The 20,422-nt window shown below is 39.9% G+C and overlaps 1 protein-coding gene across 4 annotated transcripts in view; it reads left to right on the forward strand.

Moving 5' to 3' along the window:
- UBP1 (upstream binding protein 1) overlaps positions 1–20,422 on the forward strand; it is a 71,716-nt gene that overhangs the window by 25,622 nt on the left and 25,672 nt on the right. For all 4 annotated transcript variants that reach the window (XM_059077366.2, XM_067005829.1, XM_067005830.1 and 1 more), the window contains one exon: positions 19,468–19,544. In XM_059077366.2, coding sequence (XP_058933349.1) covers positions 19,468–19,544 — 77 coding nt within the window. The remainder of the gene's footprint in view (positions 1–19,467; positions 19,545–20,422) is intronic.

Here is a 20,422-nt window from a genome sequence, read left to right on the forward strand (position 1 = left end):
ATTAAGTTTTTCTCTTGCTGCCTTTAGAATCCTCTTTTTTTATCTTTAACTTTGCCATTTTTATTATAATATGTCTTGATGTAGGTCTGTTGGGGTTCATCTTGTTTGGGACCCTCCATGCTTCCTATATCTGGATATCTCTTTCCTTCTTTAGGTTTGGGAAGTTTTCAGCCATAATTTCTTCAAATACATTTTCAATCCCCTTTTCTTTTTCTTCTCTTTCTGGAATCCCTATTATGCGTAGGTTAGCACGCTTTATATTATCCCACAGGTCTCTTATATTGCTTTCCTTTTTTTTCATTTGGCTGACTGCTGTTTTGCTTGTGTAATTTCCATTATTCTATCTTCCAGATTGCTGATTCTTTCTCCTGCATTATTCATTCTGCTATTCATTGCCTTTAGCTCAGCTTTTGTCTCAGCAAATGAATTTTCTAACTTTCCTTTGTTCCTCCTTATAGTTTGTAGTTGCTTTTTACAGTAATGTGCATTTCTTTCAATAGCTTTTCTTAATTTCTTCAGTATTTTCATCACCTCCTTTTTGAACTTGGTGTCTGTGAGACTGAAGAGGTCTGTCTCATTGTTTGTTCTTTCAGGGAAATTCTCTTGGTCTTTTGACTGGGATTGGTTCCTCTGCTTCTTCATTTTACTTGTGTTTCTCTGAACTCTGAGTTCAGGAGAAACGATTATCTACTCCAGTCTTGGAGGACTGTTTATATGTGGGAGCATCCCTGTGTAGCTTGTGTGGGCTTAATATTTTTTTGGCATGAGGGCTGTTTTTGGTTTGGATGCTTGCCATCTCTTTCCCCCACGTGTGCTGGCCGTTATCCCCTTGATGGGGGTGTGCAGAAGTGCAACCTGCACACGCTCCCAGGAAGGTGGGGCCAGCAGTTGGCTCCCGGTTGTGGGACCCTCAGCAGCAGTGGCAGGTCGCACACGCTCCTGGGTAGGCATGGACAGCATTTGGTGCTCAGTCGCAGGACGCTCTGCAGCAGCAGTGATCCATGTCTGCCTCTGGATTCCGAGATGGCAGTGGCATCTTGCACCTGCCCCCGGAGCTCTTATAGGTGGTGCCCTGCTGCCTGAGAGTGGGCACGGAGAAAGAAGCTTCTGTGGCGGCCCACCCCTCTCCTTGCATGGCCCCCCACAATGGTGCCTTGCCTCTCTGGCAGGCCCAGGCTTCTTCCTGGACTCCCTCCGTTGTGGCTCACCACACCCTAGCCCCCTCAGGCCGTCTCCACACAGCCAACCCAAGTCCTCTCCTCCGGGTCTGACCTCCAAACCCTGGGCCTCAGCACCCAGCCCCCACCCGACCCAGTGGATGAGTGTCTCAGGCTGGGGAGTGCTGCTCTGTGGCACCAACCATCTGTGCATGTCTCTCTCCACTTCGTCCTGCACAAACCAGTTGCTGTGCTCCCTCCAAGGCTCCAAACCTGCCCCCTCTGTCCCAGCTGATCTCCCAGGCAGTGAGGGGACTTCCCAGGGTGCAGGAACCTTTCTTCTTTCACAGCTCCCTCCCAGGGGCATAGGTCCTGTCCCGATTCACTTCTCTCTCTCTTTCTTTTTCTTTTCTTTTCTTTTTTTTTGGCCCTAGCCAGTTATGTGGAGATTTTCTTGCCCTTTTGGAAGTCTGTGTTCTTCTGCCAGCATCCAGTAGATGTTCTGTGAGAAGCATTCCACATGTAGATGTATTTTTTCTTAACATCTTTATTAGAGTATAATTGCTTTACAATGGTGTGTCAGTTTCTGCTTTATAACAAAGTGAATCAGTTATACATATATCCCCATATCTCTTCCCTCTTGCATCTCCCTCCCTCCCACCGTCCCTATCCCACCCCTCTAGGTGGTCACAGAGCACTGACCTGATCTCCCTGTGCTATGTGGCTGCTTCCTACTACCTATCTGTTTTATGTTTGGTAGTGTATATATGTCCATGCCACTCTCTCACTTTGTCCCAGCTTACCCTTCCCCCTCCCCGTATCCTCAAGTCCATTCTCTAGTAGGTCTGCATCTTTTTTTTTTTTTTTTTGTGGTACACAGGCCTCTCACTGTTGTGGCCTCTCCTGTAGTGGAGCACAGGCTCAGCGGCCATGGCTCACGGGTCCATCCACTCCGCGGCATGTGGGATCCTCCCAGACCAGGGCACAAACCTGTGTCCCCTGCATCGGCAGGCGGACTCTCAACCACTACGCCACCAGGAAAGCCCTGTAGATGTATTTTTGATGTATTTGTGGGAGAAGGTGAGCTCCACGTCCTGCTCCTCTGCCATCTTGATCCGATCCTCCAGCAGAGTATCTTAAATTGATCAGACTCACTTTTCAAAAGGAAACATTCTAAACAGTACATGTACAGTTTTGATTTTTTTTACAGAAGCCTTTCCTGAAATATATAGTGTAAAGAGAATCAGCAGAACACTCTATGACATAAATCACAGCAAGATCCTTTTTGACCCACCTCCTAGAGAAATGGAAATAAAAACAAAAAGAAACAAATGGGACTTAATGAAACTTAAAAGCTTTTGCACAGCAAATGATACCATAAACAAGACCAAAAGACAACCCTCAGAATGGGAGAAAATATTTGCAAATGAAGCAACTGACAAAGGATTGATATCCAAAATTTATAAGTAACTCATGCAGCTCAATAACAAAAAAACAAACAACCCAACCCAAAAATGGGCAGAAGAACTAAATAGACATTTCTCCAAAGAAGATATACAGGCATAGATATGGAAAATAAAAATGATTGATTTTTATCTAGGAATTACAATAGAATTCCATGGATATTTTTTAGCTGGGTGACATTGCCCTGGGAAGTTTCTGCAAAGTATGTAAAATGTGTCTCAGTGACCCATTTTAGTATAGTATCATCTGTGCATCAGCTTTGTTAGTGTGACTGTTAAGTATTGACATAATTTACTCTTTAGTCTTCCTGTTCTTAGGAGTTAGATTTTTATTCACATTTACTCATGAATTAATTTTCTTATCTTCAAATGAACTCTTCAACTCCACCAAGGGAAAATGACTCATCATGGCAGTGTTGCCTTGTTTATCGAAAAAGGATACAAAAGCTTTATAAAGAAGGGGTTAGATAGGGCACTTGAAGTTGTTCTTCATCAGCACAAGTTTTAATTCCTTTTAAGCTTCCCCACTCATTATAATAAGTGAGAGGGAAATTAAGCAGTCACTTTTTTCTCTGTTACTTGGAAATAATAGTGACAGTGAAAGCACAGTTATCTCCACTTTATATTAAAGTTTTAGAGGGAGTAATTTTTTCCTACAGTTATCTTTTTTGATTGACCATACTTTTTATAGGGACTTAAACCCAGAGATTTCTAATTCCAAATCTCATTTTCTTAACCACTGAGTCTCTTTACTAGAATAGTTCCAGTGTTTTCTAAATTTTCAGTTAATGGTCACCGTTTAAAATTTAACAGTGTAACTAAATGATTTATATACATGATTCAAAGTTCAGAAGGTATGAAGCAGTATACAATAAAACTCTTCTGCTCGCTGGCCCCAAGTAGCCATTGAATTGGAACCCTTTTTAGACACCTAAGAAGATTGTAATCCTGTTAGATGATGCCCTTTGTATAACAGAAATATTGTATCATTAATATTTTATTTATTCCAATAAACTTACTCTGTGATGACTGAATTATATGCTTAAGCATAGTTGTGGTGAATATAATGATCTTGTCACTAAAGGATGAAATTTAAGAGAGAACTTCCATCCCTAAAGTAATGCCTGGTGGAAGAATGAGATAGAACTGCCCAGGATATATGCATCTCTGCTGCATATGGGATGTCTTTACACACGTTAATCACATACCTTTTTGTTCCTTTTAAATGTGTCAACTCATTACAGTGACTGGTGATTTAAATGTTTTTCTGCATGTAGCGGGGTGAGAGGTAGAGGGCAGCAGTGAGCAGTTGTCATTAGCTGTCTCTGGGGCCAGGCTGCCTGTGTTTAGATCCCATTACACCACTTACTTGTCCAGGCAAGTTCCTTAATAAAATAACCCCCACCTAAGGTAGCTGAGAATTAAATTGAGTTAATATGTGTAAAGCACTTATAAGGTGGCCAGCACATAGGAAGCATAACACTAGCCTTTGCTGCTGTTACTATTATTTATAACTAGATAGCTTTAATGGTTTCTGATTGTACTGGAAAACCAAGTGGTTAGACCTTGGCTGACGTGTTAGTTTCCTATGGCAGATAGATGAGCAATTTTTACAAGTGGTTAGAATGCAACCCTGGGACTAGATACATGTGTAATGACTCAGGATTTTTGCCAGGTTTGTTGGTAAGTATGATTACAATCTTTTTTTTTTTTTTTTTAATTTATTTTGGCTGCATTGGATCTTTGTTGCCGCGCACAGGCTTTCTCTAGTTGCGGCAAGCAGGGCAGGGCTACTCTTCGTTGTGGTGCAGTGGCTTCTCCTGTTGCAGAGCATGGCTTCTAGGAGCGCGGGCTTCAGTAGTTGTGGCTTGTGGGATCTAGAGCACAGGTTCAGTAGTTGTGGTGCACGGGCTTAGTTGCTCCAAGGTATGTGGGATCTTCCCGGACCGGGGCTCAAACCCATGTCCCCTTCATTGGCAGGCGTATTCTTAACCACTGTGCCACCAGGGAAGTCCCTACAATCTTTTAAATAAGCCTGTAGCAGAGTTTGTTTGTTTGTTTGTTTTAATATTTATTTATTTGGCTGCATCGGGTCTTAGTTGTGGCATACAGGATCTTTCATTACAGCGTGCAGGCTCTAGAGCGGGCAGGCTTAGTTGCCCTGTGGCATGTAGGATCTTAGTTCCCCGACCAGGGATCAAACCCACGTCCCCTGCATTGGAAGGTGGATTCTTTTTTTTTTTTTTTTTTTTTTTTGCGGTATGCGGGCCTCTCACTGTTGTGGCCTCTCCCGTTGCGGAGCACAGGCTCCGGACACGCAGGCCTAGCGGCCATGGCTCACGGGCTTAGTTGCTCCGCGGCATGTGGGATCTTCCCGGACCAGGGCACGAACCCGTGTCTCCTGCATCGGCAGGCGGATTCTCAACCACTGCGCCACCAGGGAAGCCCTGGAAGGTGGATTCTTAACAATATTGACTACCAGGGAAGTCCCCCCGTAGCAGAGTTTTGAACTGTAGAAATAACATGTTTGCACTGCTTAGCAACTGTGGCACGTAGAATAATGGTGCCTCGAAGATGTCCGTATCCTAATCCCCAAAACCTGTGAATATTTTAACCTTATACCAAAAGGCACTTTGCAGGTATGATTTAATTAAGGCTGTTGAGATGGAGAGATTATCCTGGATTATCCGGGTGGCCCAGTGAAATCACAAGGGTCCTTAAAAGGGAAAGAAGGAGGCAGGAGAGTCAGGAGTCAAAGGGAGATTTGAAGATGAAGGAAGACTGCCACAAACTAATGGATGTAGGCTACTTCAAGAATTAGATAGTCAAAGAAGTAGATTTTCCCCTACAGCCTCCAGAAGGAATGCAGCCTGCTGACAGCTTCATTTTAGCCCACTAGACCCGTGTGGACTTCTGAACTCTAGAACTGTGTGATAATAAATTTGCAGTTTCAAGCCACTGAGTTTGTGGAAATTTGTTACAGCAGCAATAGGAAACTAACCCATCAACCAAGGCAAATGTGTACTATGTAGATGATCTCCAAAGTGGTGCATAATGAGCTACTGTTGTGTATCAGAGCTGTTTCCATAGTGTGGCTGTCATTTACTCTTAAGATTTTAGACAGAAACACTCTGCATACTATATAGTACTTACTGCCTCCTAGCTTATCTCTGAAGGCTCAGTCAAAGCTGCGTCTTGAAATAGGCATTTAATGAACCCTGAACCCTTGCACGCATGAGTGTGTGTGTGTGTGTAAATGTGTGCATATATGTATATTCAAATATATGGACTGTATACACGTGTAATGAACATATATGAGGATAAGTGGATTTGTGGAGCATGTTTGTGTATTGGAGTGAGAGCTATCCTAGACTGTTACAGGATTTACAGTCCTGTCAAATAATAAATGACTATTTAATGAATTTTGGTTACTTATAAAGGAATCATGTAATTTACTTTTAGAATGACTTAGTTCTTAATTTTGGCATAGACAAGTTATTCCCAGGAGAAGGTCCCAAATGCTTTGTGCTAGAAACAACATTGACTGACTGGATATCTGTAGCTTTGCACAGAGCAGTGGTCTCCAACGATAGCATGCATTGGGATCACCTAGAAGGCTTGTCAAACATGATTGATAGAATTTCTGAGTCAGTGGGTCTGGAGTGGGGCTGGAGAATTTGTATTTCTGACGACTTTCCAAGTGATGCCGATGCTGCTGGTCTGGGGACCATGCTTCAACTTTTTATTACTTTGAATATTCAGGCAAATATGTGAGCGTCCCCTCACCACCACTCCTTTTTTTTTTTTTTTTTTTGCGGTACGCAGGCCTCTCACTGCTGTGGCCTCTCCCGTTGCAGAGCACAGGCTCCAGACGCGCAGGCTCAGCGGCCATAGCTCATGGGTCAGGCCGCTCCGTGGCATGTGGGATCTTCCCGGACCCAGGGCACGAACCTGCGTCCCCTGCATCAGCAGGCGGACTCTCAACCACTGCACCACCAGGGAAGCCCACCACCACTTCTTATAGACAGATTTCCTCAGAGGAGCGTTGACACATAGGTGGGGCTGTAGCCATTCTTAGGCCATACTTGGTCACTCTTAGTAGCCTCCCCTTCAAGCTCATTGCTCACCTTCTGCCTCCGGAGCAGCTGTTGCTAAAGAATATTTGCCATTGTGTAATACCATTGTGTAACATAAAGAAAAATAATTCTGTGTAGTCTTAACTTCATCAGTGAGGTAGAAACTGGAACAAGTACTGATGCTTTAGAGTGTCGGTTTTTGTACTGTTTTGAATCATAGAAGTACAGAGTTTAAAAGCTGTATTTGTGTTTTCCTGGTTATGCCTGGGCAGCTGTCCTTCTCAGCTCTTAGGTAATGAGAAAACTTAAACCTCTAACTTTAAAAAAATTATTATTAAATATTTATTTATTTGGCTGCATCGGGTCTTAGTTGTGGCATGCGGGATCTTTCGTTGTGGCATGTGGGCTCTCTAGTTGTGGTGCGCAGACTCTGGAGCGACGGGCTTAGTTGCCCCACAGCATGTGGGGGTCTTAGTTCCCTGACCAGGGATCGAACCCACGTCGCCTGCATTAGAAGGCAGATTCTTAGCCACTGGACCACCAGGGAAGTCCCTAAACCTCTAACTTTGTGGAGTAAAACAACTGTAGTCCCAATATGGAGCCACAGAATGGGGAGTAAGCAGTTGCCTGTCCCTTTGGGAAGGGATCTGGCTGGAATAGGTTGCCCCTTGTCCAGTAGCCCCAGCTGAATCCATGATGCTTCCCCACCATGATATGAGTGACACGACTTCTTGTTTTTTGTGTTTTTTAATAGTAATATCTTACTATTCATTTTTATTTATTTAATTTATTATTATATTTTGGCTGTGTCGGGTCTTCGTTGATGTGCACAGGCTTTTTCTAGTTGTGGTGAGCGGGGGCTACTGTTTATTGTGGTGCGTGGGCTTCTCATTGCAGTGGCTCTTCTTGTTGTGGACCACGGGCTCTAGGCTCACAGGCTTCAGTAGTTGCAGCACGTGGGCTCAGTAGTTGCGGTATGCAGGCCTTAGAGCATGCAGGCTTCGTTAGTTGCGGCGCGCAGGCTCTAGGGCACGTGGGCTCAGTAGTTGTGGCACGTGGGCTTAGCTGCTCTGTGGCATGTGGGATCTTCCTGGACCAGGGGTTGAACCCGTGTCCCTTGCATTGCTAGGTGAATTCTTAACCTCTGTGCCACCAGGGAAGTCCCATGAGTGAGACTTCTGATCTTAAACTGTTGATTTATTCCAGATCAGCTTATTGCTGCTATTAGATCAGAAACACTTGTTCATATGGAGGCCAAATTCTACTTGGAACACCCTGTTAATTAACCGATATTAGCTACCTTGAAAACAAGTTTTAGGTCCTAGGAAATAAAGTAGCATGTCTGTTGGATTAAAAATACTGTTAAATGATTGACACTTCAAAAAAGAAAATATATTTTTTGGTAAGTTCATTTTACACTTTGGTAGATTTTCTTGAGGTTAGCTTTGGTTCTTGTTATAGATTAAAGTTCTGTATTAGGACCTTAGAAATAAATGCTTTGAACTTAACCAAGGTGGATCTGTCACACCTTGGGCTCTGTTTTGCTCTGGAGTCTATCTTAAACTCTATATTCAAAGGTAGGTGGGGACATGAATTCATAGCACTTATATTTTTCAATTCTGTCAGTGCTTTTGCTTTTCTAAGCCAAGAAAGGAGTAAACAAATCCAAAGGTGACAGGTAAATGCAGAAGATAAAGCTAAAAATAGGACTAGTAACTTTTAGAGTATTGCAGTTTGTGTTAACTTTATACTTCATTGGTAGTGGGACCTTTTTAATATTTCATTTGGAACCTAGACTAACATTTCAGGAAGTTGTTTTATTAGGAGAATTATGGAGGGGGATCAAATAGGAGAAATTGAACCAATAAAAGTCTGGTAGTATATCAATGGATATTGCCATCGAGTAAAACTTGGTGGGGAGGGATTTCTATATAGTGAGAGACATGGGATAAAACTGAAGAAGAAAGAAAGCTAGGACATATATAGTTTCCAACAGGGAAATCATTTGAAGCATAATAAGTATTACAGAGCCTTTTTTAAAAACCTGCTTTTGACTTCAAAAGAATAAAAATCTATAGTGCTTTAATACAGGAGCAGCCAAGCCTGAGATCTGTTCGTGGAAACAGATTGAACTTTATATTGAGCACAGAAATATCCTAAGGTTGAGGAGGAAAAATAATACAAAAGAAGATAAGGCACATTGAGATTTCTTTCTTTGATCTTTTTCAATCCTTAGAATTTTGAGGTTTTGAGGACCACAAGGGAATCCTGGTGAGAGAGGTTCTCCCTCCTTGTGCATTTGGTCCACCTCCCATCTCACAGGCTGCTTTTCTTTGGGTTATTCTCAGATTTATAAATCAACTTGATAAAATGTATGCAATCATACTCCTTGATTTTCTCTCTCAGATCTGCTTCTTGTGATCTTCCCCATGTCAGGAAGTTCCTTAACCGAAAATCTGGAGTAACCCTCAGGTGCTCTTTCTCTCACACTTCAATTAATATACCAGAAAATACATGGGCTCTACCTTCAGAATCTCTCCAGAGTGACAACTGCTTCTTAAACCATCTCCACCTCTACTGTCCATAGATGAGAGTGACTGTTTCCCTTTAGCCACGACATCTCAAACTGAGAGATTCATGCTAATCTGATAGGTGAAAAGCCATTTCAGTGTGGCTTTAACTTGCATGTCTCTGATGGAGTTCAGATGTCTGAATGTCTTTTTTTTTTTCTTGGCCGTGTGTCGCTTCTTGCAGGATCTTATTAGCTCCCTGACCAGGGATATAACCCGGCATCCTGGCAGTGGAAGCACGGCGTCCTAACTGCTGGACCACCAGGGAATTTCCAGAGGTCGAATGTCTTTTTCTTTCTTTTTTTTAAAAATAAATTTATTTATTTATTTTTGGCTGCGTTGGGTCTTTGTTGCTGCGCATGGGCCTTCTCTAGTTGTGGCGAGTTGCAGTTGTTACGGAGCTCGGGTTCTAGGTGTGTGGGCTCAGTAGTTGTGGCACAGAGGGTTAGTTGCTCTGTAGCATGTGGGATCTTCCCAGACCAGGGCTCGAACCCGTGTCCCCTGCCTTGGCAGATTATTAACTACTGTGCCACCAGGGAAGCCAGGGAAGCCCTCGAATGTCTTTTAACATGTTTAAGAACTGTTGGCTTTCCTTCTTTTGTGTGAAGTCCATGTTCATGTCATTTGCTCATTTTCTGCTAGGGTTGTTGGACATTTGTTAGCAATTTTGTAAGAGTTCTTTTCCTTTGGTAATAGGGAGATTAGCCCTCTGTGACTAATGTGAGGTGCAAATATTCCCCCTCTTGCTAATCAGAATCCCTGAGTCAAAAGATGCAGTATTTAACTTGTTAACAGGTGCAGGCAGACTGCCTTTCAGAAAGAGTTTATCAGTTTACATTTCCCCATATTTTATGTGCTTATTTCTTCCCCATCTTTACCCACTTGATTTTTTAAATTAATTAAACGTTTTTTTGTTGATCTGATAATCAGCACAAACATTTTGTTAATTTTTGTGTCCTAAATTTTTGAGGTTGAGTGTCATTTCAGATATGTAATGGTGTATTTATCAATGATATCTATTCATTTGCTTTTTAAAAATCTTTTTTTTATTTTTTAACTTTTTAAATTGAAATATAGTTGATTTACAGTGTTGTGTTAAATACTGCTGTACAGTAAAATGATACAGTTATACACACACACACATATATATACATTCTTTTTCATATTCTTTTCCATCATGGTTTATCACAGGGTTTTGAATATAGTTCCCTGTGCTATACAGTAGGACCTTATTGTTTATCCATTCTATATATACTAGTTTGTATCTGCTCATCCCAAACTCCCAATTCACCCCTCTCCTACTCCCCCTGCCCCTTGGCAACCACAAGTCTGTTCTCTATGTCCATATTTCTGTTTCATAGATAGGTTCATTTGTGTCATTTTTTAAAGTCTTTATTGGGGCTTCCCTGGTGGTCCAGTGGCTAAGACTCCATGCTTCCAGTGCAAGGGGCCCGGGTTCGATCCCTGGTCAGGGAACTAGATCCCACATGCTACAGCTAAGAGTTTGCATGTCCCAACTAAAAGATCCCACATGCCACTACTAAGACCTGGCGGAGGTCTTATTTTTTAAAAAAAGTCTTTATTAAATTTATTACAATATTGCTACTGTTTTATGTTTTGGTTTTTTTGGCCGTGAGGCATGTGGGATCCTAGCTCCCTGACTAGGGATTAAACCCACACCACCTGCATTGGAAGGCAAAGTCTTAACCAGTGGACCACCAAGGAAGTCCCCTGTGTCATATTTTAGATTCCACATGTAAGTGATATCAGTTGGTATTTGTTTTTCTCTTTCTGACTTACTTCACTTAGTATGATAATCTCTAGTTGCATCCGTGTTGCTGCAAGTGGCATTATTTGGGGGTTTTTTATGGCTGAGTAGTATTGTATTTTATCTGTTTACCACATCTTCTTTATCAATTCATCTGTTAGTAGACATTTAGGTTGTTTCCATGTCTTGACTATTATGAATAGTGCTGCTATGAACATAGGGGTGCCTTTATCTTTTTGAATTATAGTTTTGTCTGGATATATGCCCTGGAGTGGGATTGCTGGATCATATAGTAATTCTATTTTTAATTTTCTGATGAATCTCCATACTGTTTACCATAGTGGCTATACCAGCTTACATTCCCACCAACAGTGTAGGAGGGTTCCCTTTTCTCCACACCCTCTGCAGCATTTGTTATTTGTAGACTTGCTAACGGTGGTCATTCTGACCTGTGTGAGGTGGTACCTTATTGTAGTTTTGATTTGCATTTCTCCAGTAATTAGCTATGTTGAGCATCTTTTCATGTTCCTACTGGCCATCTGTATTTCTTCTTTGGAGAAATGTCTCTATAGGTCTGCTGATTTTTTGGTTGGGTTGTTTGTAAATTTGGTGTTCAGTTTTATGAGCTATTTATATACATGACCCTGTCTGTTGCATTGTTGGCAGATATTTTCTCCCATTCTGTAGGTGGTCTTTTCGTTTTGTTTATGGTTTCCTTTGCTGTGCAAAACGTTGTAAGTTTGATTCAGTCTCATTTATTTTTATTTTTATCTCTGTTGCCTTGGAAGACTGACCTAAGAAATATTGGTATAATTTATGTCAGAGAATGTTTTGCCTATGTTCTCTTCTAGGAGTTTTATAGTGTCATGTCTTTTAAGTCTTTAAGCCATTTGAGTTTATTTTTGTGTAAGGTGAGAGGGTGTCTTCTAACTTAATTGATTTACATACGGCTGTCCAATTTCCCAACACCACTTGCTAAAGAGCCTGTCTTTTTTCCATTTTATATTCTTGCCTCCTTTGTCAAAGGTTAATTGACTGTAGGTGTGTGGGTATATTTCTGGGCTTGCTGTTCTGTTCTGTTGGTCTGTATGTCTGCTTTTGTGGCAATACATCACTGTTTGATTACTGTAGTGGTGTAGTAGTGTCTGAAGTCTGGGATGGTTATGCCTCCTGTTTGGTCTTTTTGGCAATTCTGGATGTTATATGGTTCCATATCAATTTAGGATTACTTGTTCTAGTTCTGTGAAAAATGTCATGGGTAATTTGATGGGGATTGCATTAAATCTGTAGATTGCCTTGGGTAATATGGCCATTTTAACAATATTCTTCAAATCCAGGAGCATGAGATATCTTTCCATTTCTTTGAATCACCTTCAGTTTCCTTTATTAATGTTTTATAGTTCTCAGTGTATAAGTCTTTCACCTCTTTGGTCAGGTTTATTCATAGGTATTTTATTTGGGGGGGGTTGCAATTTTAAAAGGTATTGTTTTTTTATGTTCTCTTTCTGATATTTCATTGTTGGTGTAAAGAAATGCAACTGATTTCTGAATGATAATCTTGTATCCTGATACTTTGCTGAATTCGTTTATTAGATCTAGTAGTTTTTGTGTGGAGTCCTTAGGGTTTTCTATATATAGTATCATGTCATCTGCATATAGTGACAATTTTACCTCTTCCCTTCCAATTTGGATACCTTTTGTTTGCTGTGCCTAGGACTTCCAATACTATGTTGAATAGGGGTGGTGAGAATGAGCATCCTTGTCTTTTTCCAGATTTTAGTGGGAAGGCTTTCAGCTTTCACCACTGAGTATTATATTGGCTGTGGGTTTGTCATAAATGGCTTTTATTATGTTGGGATATGTTTCTTCTATATCCACTTTGGTAAGAGTTTTTTTTATCATGAATGGATGTTGAATTTTGTCAAATGCTTTTTCTGTGTCTTTTGAGATGATCGTGTGACTTTTGTCTTTTGTTGATGTGGTATATCACATTAATTCATTCTCATATGTTGAACCATCCTCGTAACTCTAGAGTGAATCCAACTTGATCATGGTATATAATCCTTTTTATGTGTTGTTGGATTCGGTTTGCTAATATTTTGTTGAGAATTTTTGCATCTATATTCATCAAAAATACTGGCCTGTAATTTTCTTTTTTCATGGTGTCTTTGGTTTTGATATCAGGATGATGGTGGCTTCATAGAATGCACTTGGGAGTGTTCCCCCCTCTTCAGTTTTTTTGGAAAAGTTTGAGAAGGATAGGTATGAGTTCTTCTTCATATGTTTGGTAGAAGCCGTCTGGCCCTGGACTTTGTTCATAGGGAGTTATTTTTTTTATTACAGATTCTATTTCACTTCTAGTAATCTATCTATTCAAATTATCTATTTTTTCTTGATTCAGTTTTTGTGGGCTGTATGTTTCTAGAAACTTCTCCATTTCTTCTAGGTTGTTGAATTTGTTGGCATGTAATTATTCATAGTATTCCCTTATGGTTTTTTGTATTTCTGCAGTATCAGTTGTTAAGCCTCCTTTTTCATTTGTTACTTTGTTTATTTGGGTTCTCTCTCTTCTTGTTGAGCTTGGACAGCAGTTTGTCAGTCTTGTTTATCCTTTCAAAGAACCGGCTCTTGATTTTATTGAATTTTTTTTCTATTGTTTTTTATTTTCTTCTTAATTTATTTCCTCTCTGATAGTTATTATTTCCTTCATTCTGCTGACTTTAGGTTTTGTTTGTTCTTCTTTTTCTAATTCTTTTAAGTGATAGGTTAGATTGTTGGAGATTTTTCTTGTTTCTTGAGGAAGGCCTGTATTGCTGTGAACTTCCCTTTAAGAACTGCTTTTGCTGCATCCCGTAGATTTTGTATGGTTGTGTTTTCATTGTCATTTGTCTTAAGGTATTTTCTAATTTCCTCTTTGATTTCATCATTGACCTATTGTTTTTTTTTAGTACCATGTTGTTTTGTCTCCATGTAATCGTGTTTTTCTTTTCTCATTTCTTTTTCTGTGGTTTATTTCTAGTTTCCTGCCATTGTTGTCAGAAAAGATGCTTAAGATAATTCCTGTACTCTTAAAGTTGTTGAGGCTTGTTTTGTGCCCTACTATGTGGTCAGTCCTAGAGAATGTTCCATGTGCACTTGAAAAGAATGTGTATTCTGGATTTTTTGGATGTAATGTCCTGAAAATATCAATTAAGTCTAACTTGTATCATTTAGGATCTCTGTTGGCTTATTGATTTTCTGTCTAGAAGATATGTTCATTGATGTCAGTGGGGTGTTAAATTGTTGTATTGTCAGTTTCTCCCTCTATGTCTGGTTAGTCTTTGTTTTATGTATTTGGGTGTTCCTTTATTAAGTGCATATATGTAAAATCCTCTTGTATTGATTCTTTTATCATTATATAGTGTCCTTTTTTATCTCTCTTTATGGTCTTTATTTAAAGTCTATTTTTTCTGCTGTGAATATTGTGACCTCAACTCTCTTATCATTTCCATTTGCATGAAGTATCTTTTTCCATCCCCTTACTTTCAATCTATGTGTGTCCTTTGCCCTAAAGTGGGTCTCTTGTAGGCAGCACATTGTAGCCTCTTATTTTTTAATCCAGTATGCCACTCTTTGTCTTTTGATTGAAACATTTAGTCCATTGACATTTAAGGTAATTGTTGATAGCTGTGTATTGGGTTGGCCCAAAAGTTCATTTGCTTTTTTTCTGTAAGCTGGCTTTAGTATTGCTTAGTTATCTTTAACTTCATTCTAAACAATTTTGTTAGACTCTATTGTGACAGCTATCATATCAGCATGCATTAAAAAAAAAACATCAAAATTGGTGAATTTTTGTGTAGCTATTTTAATATTGAAGATGGGAGAAAAAAGCAACATTTTCAGCATATTATGGTTTATCATTTCAAGAAAGGTAAAATCGCAACTGAAAAGCAAAAAAAATTTGTGAAGTGTATGGAGAAGGTGCTGTGACTGATTGAACATGTCAAAAGTGGTTTGCAAGGTTTTGTGCTGGAGATTTCTTGCTGGACGTTGCTCCACAGTCAGGTAGAGAGATTGAGGTTGATAGCGATCAAATTGAGGCATTCATTGAGAACAATCAGTGTTATACCATGCAGCAGATAGTCGACATAAGAAAAATATCCAAATCAAGCATTGAAAATCATTTGCACCAGTTGAGTTGTGTTCATTGCTTTGATGTTTGGGTTCCATGTAAGTTAAGCGAAAAAAAACTTCTTGACTCTATTTCCGCATGTAATTCTCTACTTAAACGTAACACAACCGTTCTGTTTTTAAAACAAAATGTGACAGGCGATGAAAAATGGATACTGTACAATAATGTGGAATGGAAGAGATCGTGGGGTAAGCGAAATGAACCACCACCACCAACCCCACCAAAGGCCGGTCTTCATCCAAATAGGTGATATTATGTATATGGTGGGATTGAAGGGAGTCCTCTATTATGAGCTCCTTCTGGAAAACCAAACGATTAATTCTAACAAGTACTGCTCCCAATTAGACCAATTGAAAGCAGCACTTGACAAAAAGAGTCCAGAATTAGTCAACAGAAAACATAATCTTCCATCATGATAACGCAAGACCACATATTTCTTTGATGACCAAACAAGAACTGTTTCAGCTTGGCTGGGAAGTTTTGATTCATCTGCCCTATTCACCAGACATTGCACCTTCGGATTTCCATTTATTTTGGTCTTTACAAAATTCTCTTAATGGAAAAAATTTCAATTCCCTGGATAAAAGGCATCTCAAAAAGATAAAAAGTTCTGCAAAGATGGAATTATGAAGTTTCCTGAAAAATGGAAGAGGGTAGTGGAAGAAAATGGTGAATACATTGTTCAATAAAGTTCTGGGTGAAAATGAAAAATGTATCTAATTTTTACTTAAAAACCAAAGGAACATTTTGGCCAACCCAATGTTTATTGCCATTTTAAACATTATTTTCCCATTGATTTTTATTTCTTCTCTGTCCGTTTTTCTTTGTTCTTGTGTGTGTGTGTGTGTGTGTGTGTGTGTGTGTGTGTGTGTGTTCTGATGATTTTGTTTTGTATTGATATTATACTTATGGTCTCTCCTTTTTGGTTTTTGTGAATCTATTCTGTTTTTGATTTGTGTTAACCCTGTTTTTCAAGTATGTTAACCCCTTCCTATATCTATTTGCCTTAGACTGATAGTTATATAGGCTCAAACACATTTTAGGGAAAACAAATTCTACATTTTCTTCCCTGCCCCCCATTTTACAATTTTTTTTAAAATTAATTAATTTACTTATTTATTTTTGGCTGCGTTGGATCTTTGCTGCTGCAGGTGGGCCCTCTCCAGTTGCAGCAAGCAGGGGTCACTCCCTGCTGCGGTGCACAGCCTTACCATTGCAGTGGCCTCTCCTGTTGCAGAGTATGGGCTCCAGGCACACAGGCCTCAGCAGTTGTGGCACGTGGGCTTAGCAGCTGTGGCTCACGGGCTCCAGAGTGCAGGCTCAGCAGCTGTGGTGCACAGGCCCAGCTGCTCCGCAGCATGTGGGATTCTTCCAGACCAGGGCTTGAACCTGTGCCCCCTGCATTGGCAGGTGGATTCTTAACCACTGCATCACAAGGGAAGCCCCCATTTTACAATTTTGATGTCCTCTTTTACATCTTCATGTTTTATCCTTTTGCTGTTCATTGTGGTTATCATCACTTTCACAGAAATTTTTTAATTTTTTAAAATCTGTACTGGCTTATTTAAGTGATTTATTTTTCAGTTGTGATTTTCTCTTTCCTATAGATTCTTCATTTCTATTTAGGGAAGACCTTTTAATATTTCCTTTAGGATGGGTTTAGTATTGCTGTATTCTTTTAGTTTTTGCTTGTCTGAGAAATTCTTTATCTCTTCTTCTATTCTAAATTATAATCTTGCTGGATAGAGTATCCTAGGTTACACATTTTTCCTTTTCAGAACTGAATATATTGGGTTGGCCAGAAAGTTCGTTTGGGTCTTGCCATAAGATGGTACGGGGAAACCTGAACGAATTTTTTGGCCAACCCAATGTCTTGTCACTCCCTTCTGGCCTGCAACGTTTCTGTATAGAGACCAGCTGATAGTCTTATGGGGGTTCCCTTGTAATGAACTCTTGCTGCCTTTAAAATCCTGTCTTTAAGTTTTGCTGTTTTTGTTATGATGTGTCTTAGTGTAGGTCTGTTTTGGATTTATCTTGTTTGGGACCCTCTGTGCTTCCTGTACCTGGATATCTGTTTCCTTCTTTAGGTTTGGAAACTTTTCAGCCATAATTTCTTCAGATACATTTTCAGTCTCCTTTTCTCATTCCTCTTCTGGAATTCCTGTTATGCATAGGTTGGCATGCTTTATATTATCCCATAGGTCTCTTATATTGCTTTCTTTTTTTTTTTTTTTCATTTGGCTTTCTGTCTGCTGTCTTGATTGGGTGGTTTCCATTATTTTATCTTCCAGTTCACTTGTTCTTCTGCATTATTCTTTCTGCTATTCATTGCCTTTAGCTCAGCTTTCATCTCTGCAAATGAGTTTTCTGATTTTTCTTGGTTCCTCTTTATAGTTTATAGCTGGTTTTTTTACAGTAATCTGCATTTCTGTCAATAGCCTTTCTTAATTACTTCAGTATTTCCTTTGCCTCTTTTTTGAAATTGGTGTCTGTTAGACTGAAGAGGTCTGCTTCATTGTTTGTTCTTTCAGGGTAATTCTGTTGGTCTTTTAACTGGGAGTGGTTCCTCTGCTTCTTCTTTTTACTTGTGTTTATCTTACTCTGTGAGTTTAGGAGAAACAGTTACCTACTTTGGTCTTAGAGGGCTGTTTATGTGGGGGTGTCCCTGTGTAGCTTGTACGTGTTTAATATATTTGTTACAAGGCTGTTTTTAGTATGGATGCCTGTTACCTCTTTACTCAGCGTGTGCGCGTCATTATCCCCGAGAGGGGCGGGGTTTGCAGATGCCACGGCTGGTGTCTGGTCTGGCAGCGGCTCAGGCATACCCCTGGAGCATGCAGTGGGGGCAGTAGCAGCTCGCGACCACTCCTGGGGTCTGGGAGGGTGGCAGCAGGGGCTCGTGACCACTCCTAGATATTCATTTCCATTTTTAAAGAAGTTATTGTTTATTCTTTTTCCAGGTTCAGATCCATTGTTAAGTATGCTGCAGATTTAACTTTTTAAAAAATCTCTCTTACCATAAGGGTGTTTTTAGTTTAATCTCTCTCAGTGTGTTGAATGAATTTGACTGTTCCTTAGTAGTGTATACAGCAGTTGTTTTCCTTCACCAGCCTTGGAGTGATTTAGTTGTATTTTGGTAACTTATGTTTTGACCCTATGATCTGTACTCTTTGTATATTTTTGTAAGCCCAGTGGAGTGTGGGCAAGGTATTGGTAGTTTTATTATAAAGAGCCTCAACTTCATATGGTACTATAAGCACTCTTTAATTACTGCTAATTTTCTGCATGTCAAATTATGCTGTCATTTTTATTATTTAATGACAGATAATCCAAACATCTTTTTTGTGGATTTGGAGAATATTACTAACTTTTGGCAGCAGCTTATTTTCCTAATTAAATAGATTGGTGTGTGAGTTTCTATTCGTGTTTTTTTTATGGACCCTAATTGAGCAGTGACAAGATGTGAGGTGGGTTCATTGGACACAAGGGAGAAAGCTCCAGGATTAAAATTTGACCTTGGTTTACACAAAAACCTGTCCACAAATGTTCCTAGTATCATTATTCATAATAGCCAAAAAGTGGAAACAACCCAGATGTCTGTCACCTGTTGAATGAATAAATGAAGTGTGGTGTATGCATTCCGTTGAATAATTTGGCCATAAATAGGAAAGACTGACACATGCTACAACCTGGATGAACCTTGGAAACATTATAAGTGAAAAAGCCAGTCACAAAAGGCCACCTGTTGTGTGATTCCTTTTATATCAACTGTCTAAAGCAACCAAATCCCAAGAGAAAGAAAGTAGATTGATGAGTGGTTGTGAGGGGCTGGAGGTGGGTGGATGAGAAGGGACTGCTCACGAGTATGAGTTTTCTTTTTGATGATGAAGGTGCTCTAAAATTAACAGCAGTTTTGGCTGCACAACTCTGCATTTACTAAAAACCAGTTAATTGTACACTTTAAAAGGGTGAATTTTATGGCATGTAAGTTATATACCTCAATAAAGCTGTTACGAAAAAATGGTCTCAGATAATGAGTGTTGAGAGGGTAACAGAGGAAAAGTAAACTGACTAAGGAACTCTTCAGTTTTCTTTGAGAGTGGAAGAAGGAAAGGATATGATTTGCAAGGAAGAGAAAGATTAACCTGATTTTGCTTCTTTAGAAATTGATATTGGGCAGTCGTATGTTTGAGTTGAATTTTTGTTACACAGAGTGATGTTCTTTATATGGATTGTTTTTGATACACAATTTTTAAAAATAGGTCAGTCTTATGAAATTCGCATGCTGGATAATCGGAAAATGGGAGATGTGCCTGAGATCACTGGAAAACTGGTAAAGGTAAGGACCATCTGTTTAAATTCCTAAAAGATACTGCAGTGACTCACAAAAGTAGCAGTTTTGCTGCAAGAGTTTTGTTTTTTGTTGCAGGAGTTATTAAAAAATTATTTAATTTCACTTTAAGAAAGTAATGGCTATATTAAAACTCTTTTGAGCTATATTTTGTTTACTCCTCTGTAAAATAGGAATTATAGTAATTACTGAGTGAAGTAAACGTGAAGGCCCTCTGGAAACAAGCCGCCATAGAAAAGTTAGTTGTAGCTAAAGGAGGGAGAAAAACCCACTATCACAACAAAAACTTTGTTTCTCTTTAAAAGATAGTGTGTGGGGGGGGAATATAAGTGTTACTTTGAAACTTTTATTTCACCTCTTAAAATTTCTCTAAGTAAAATTTGATCTCTTCACTCTACTGGTGTATCTGAATGAAGAGTCAGTTATTCCAGGCCTAGGAGGCACAGCCAACCCATTCCTTTTAGGATGTGTCTTCAGACCCATTCCCGGCCCCTGCAGTGTCGTGCAAGGTGGGTCCTTCTAGCCTCTATACCTGTCATGCACCACACAGTATCATAAACTCCAGAGCATTACAAGGCAAGGGTTATGGAAGAAGCTTAATTGGGAAAAGGGAAAACTTCATTGTGGCTAACTGTTAGCAAGGGAGAAGCAGGATGAGTTCTCTTGGTCCTTCCATCTTCCTGCAGAGAGGCCTCTTGGGGCCCGAGTACTGCTGGGCCCTCAGTGTGGAGAGGCATTCCATTAGAAAGACCCATCCCTTTTCAGACTGGCGAGCATGGGGAAGGCAGCCTGCGGGGGAGTGGACAGCAGTACTAATGCTAACAAATTAGGCTTGTCCAGAAAGCAGCTGCTCAGCACTGGAGGCC

Source organism: Kogia breviceps, chromosome 10 (assembly GCF_026419965.1).
Source record: "Kogia breviceps isolate mKogBre1 chromosome 10, mKogBre1 haplotype 1, whole genome shotgun sequence".
Lineage (NCBI taxonomy): Eukaryota > Metazoa > Chordata > Mammalia > Artiodactyla > Physeteridae > Kogia > Kogia breviceps.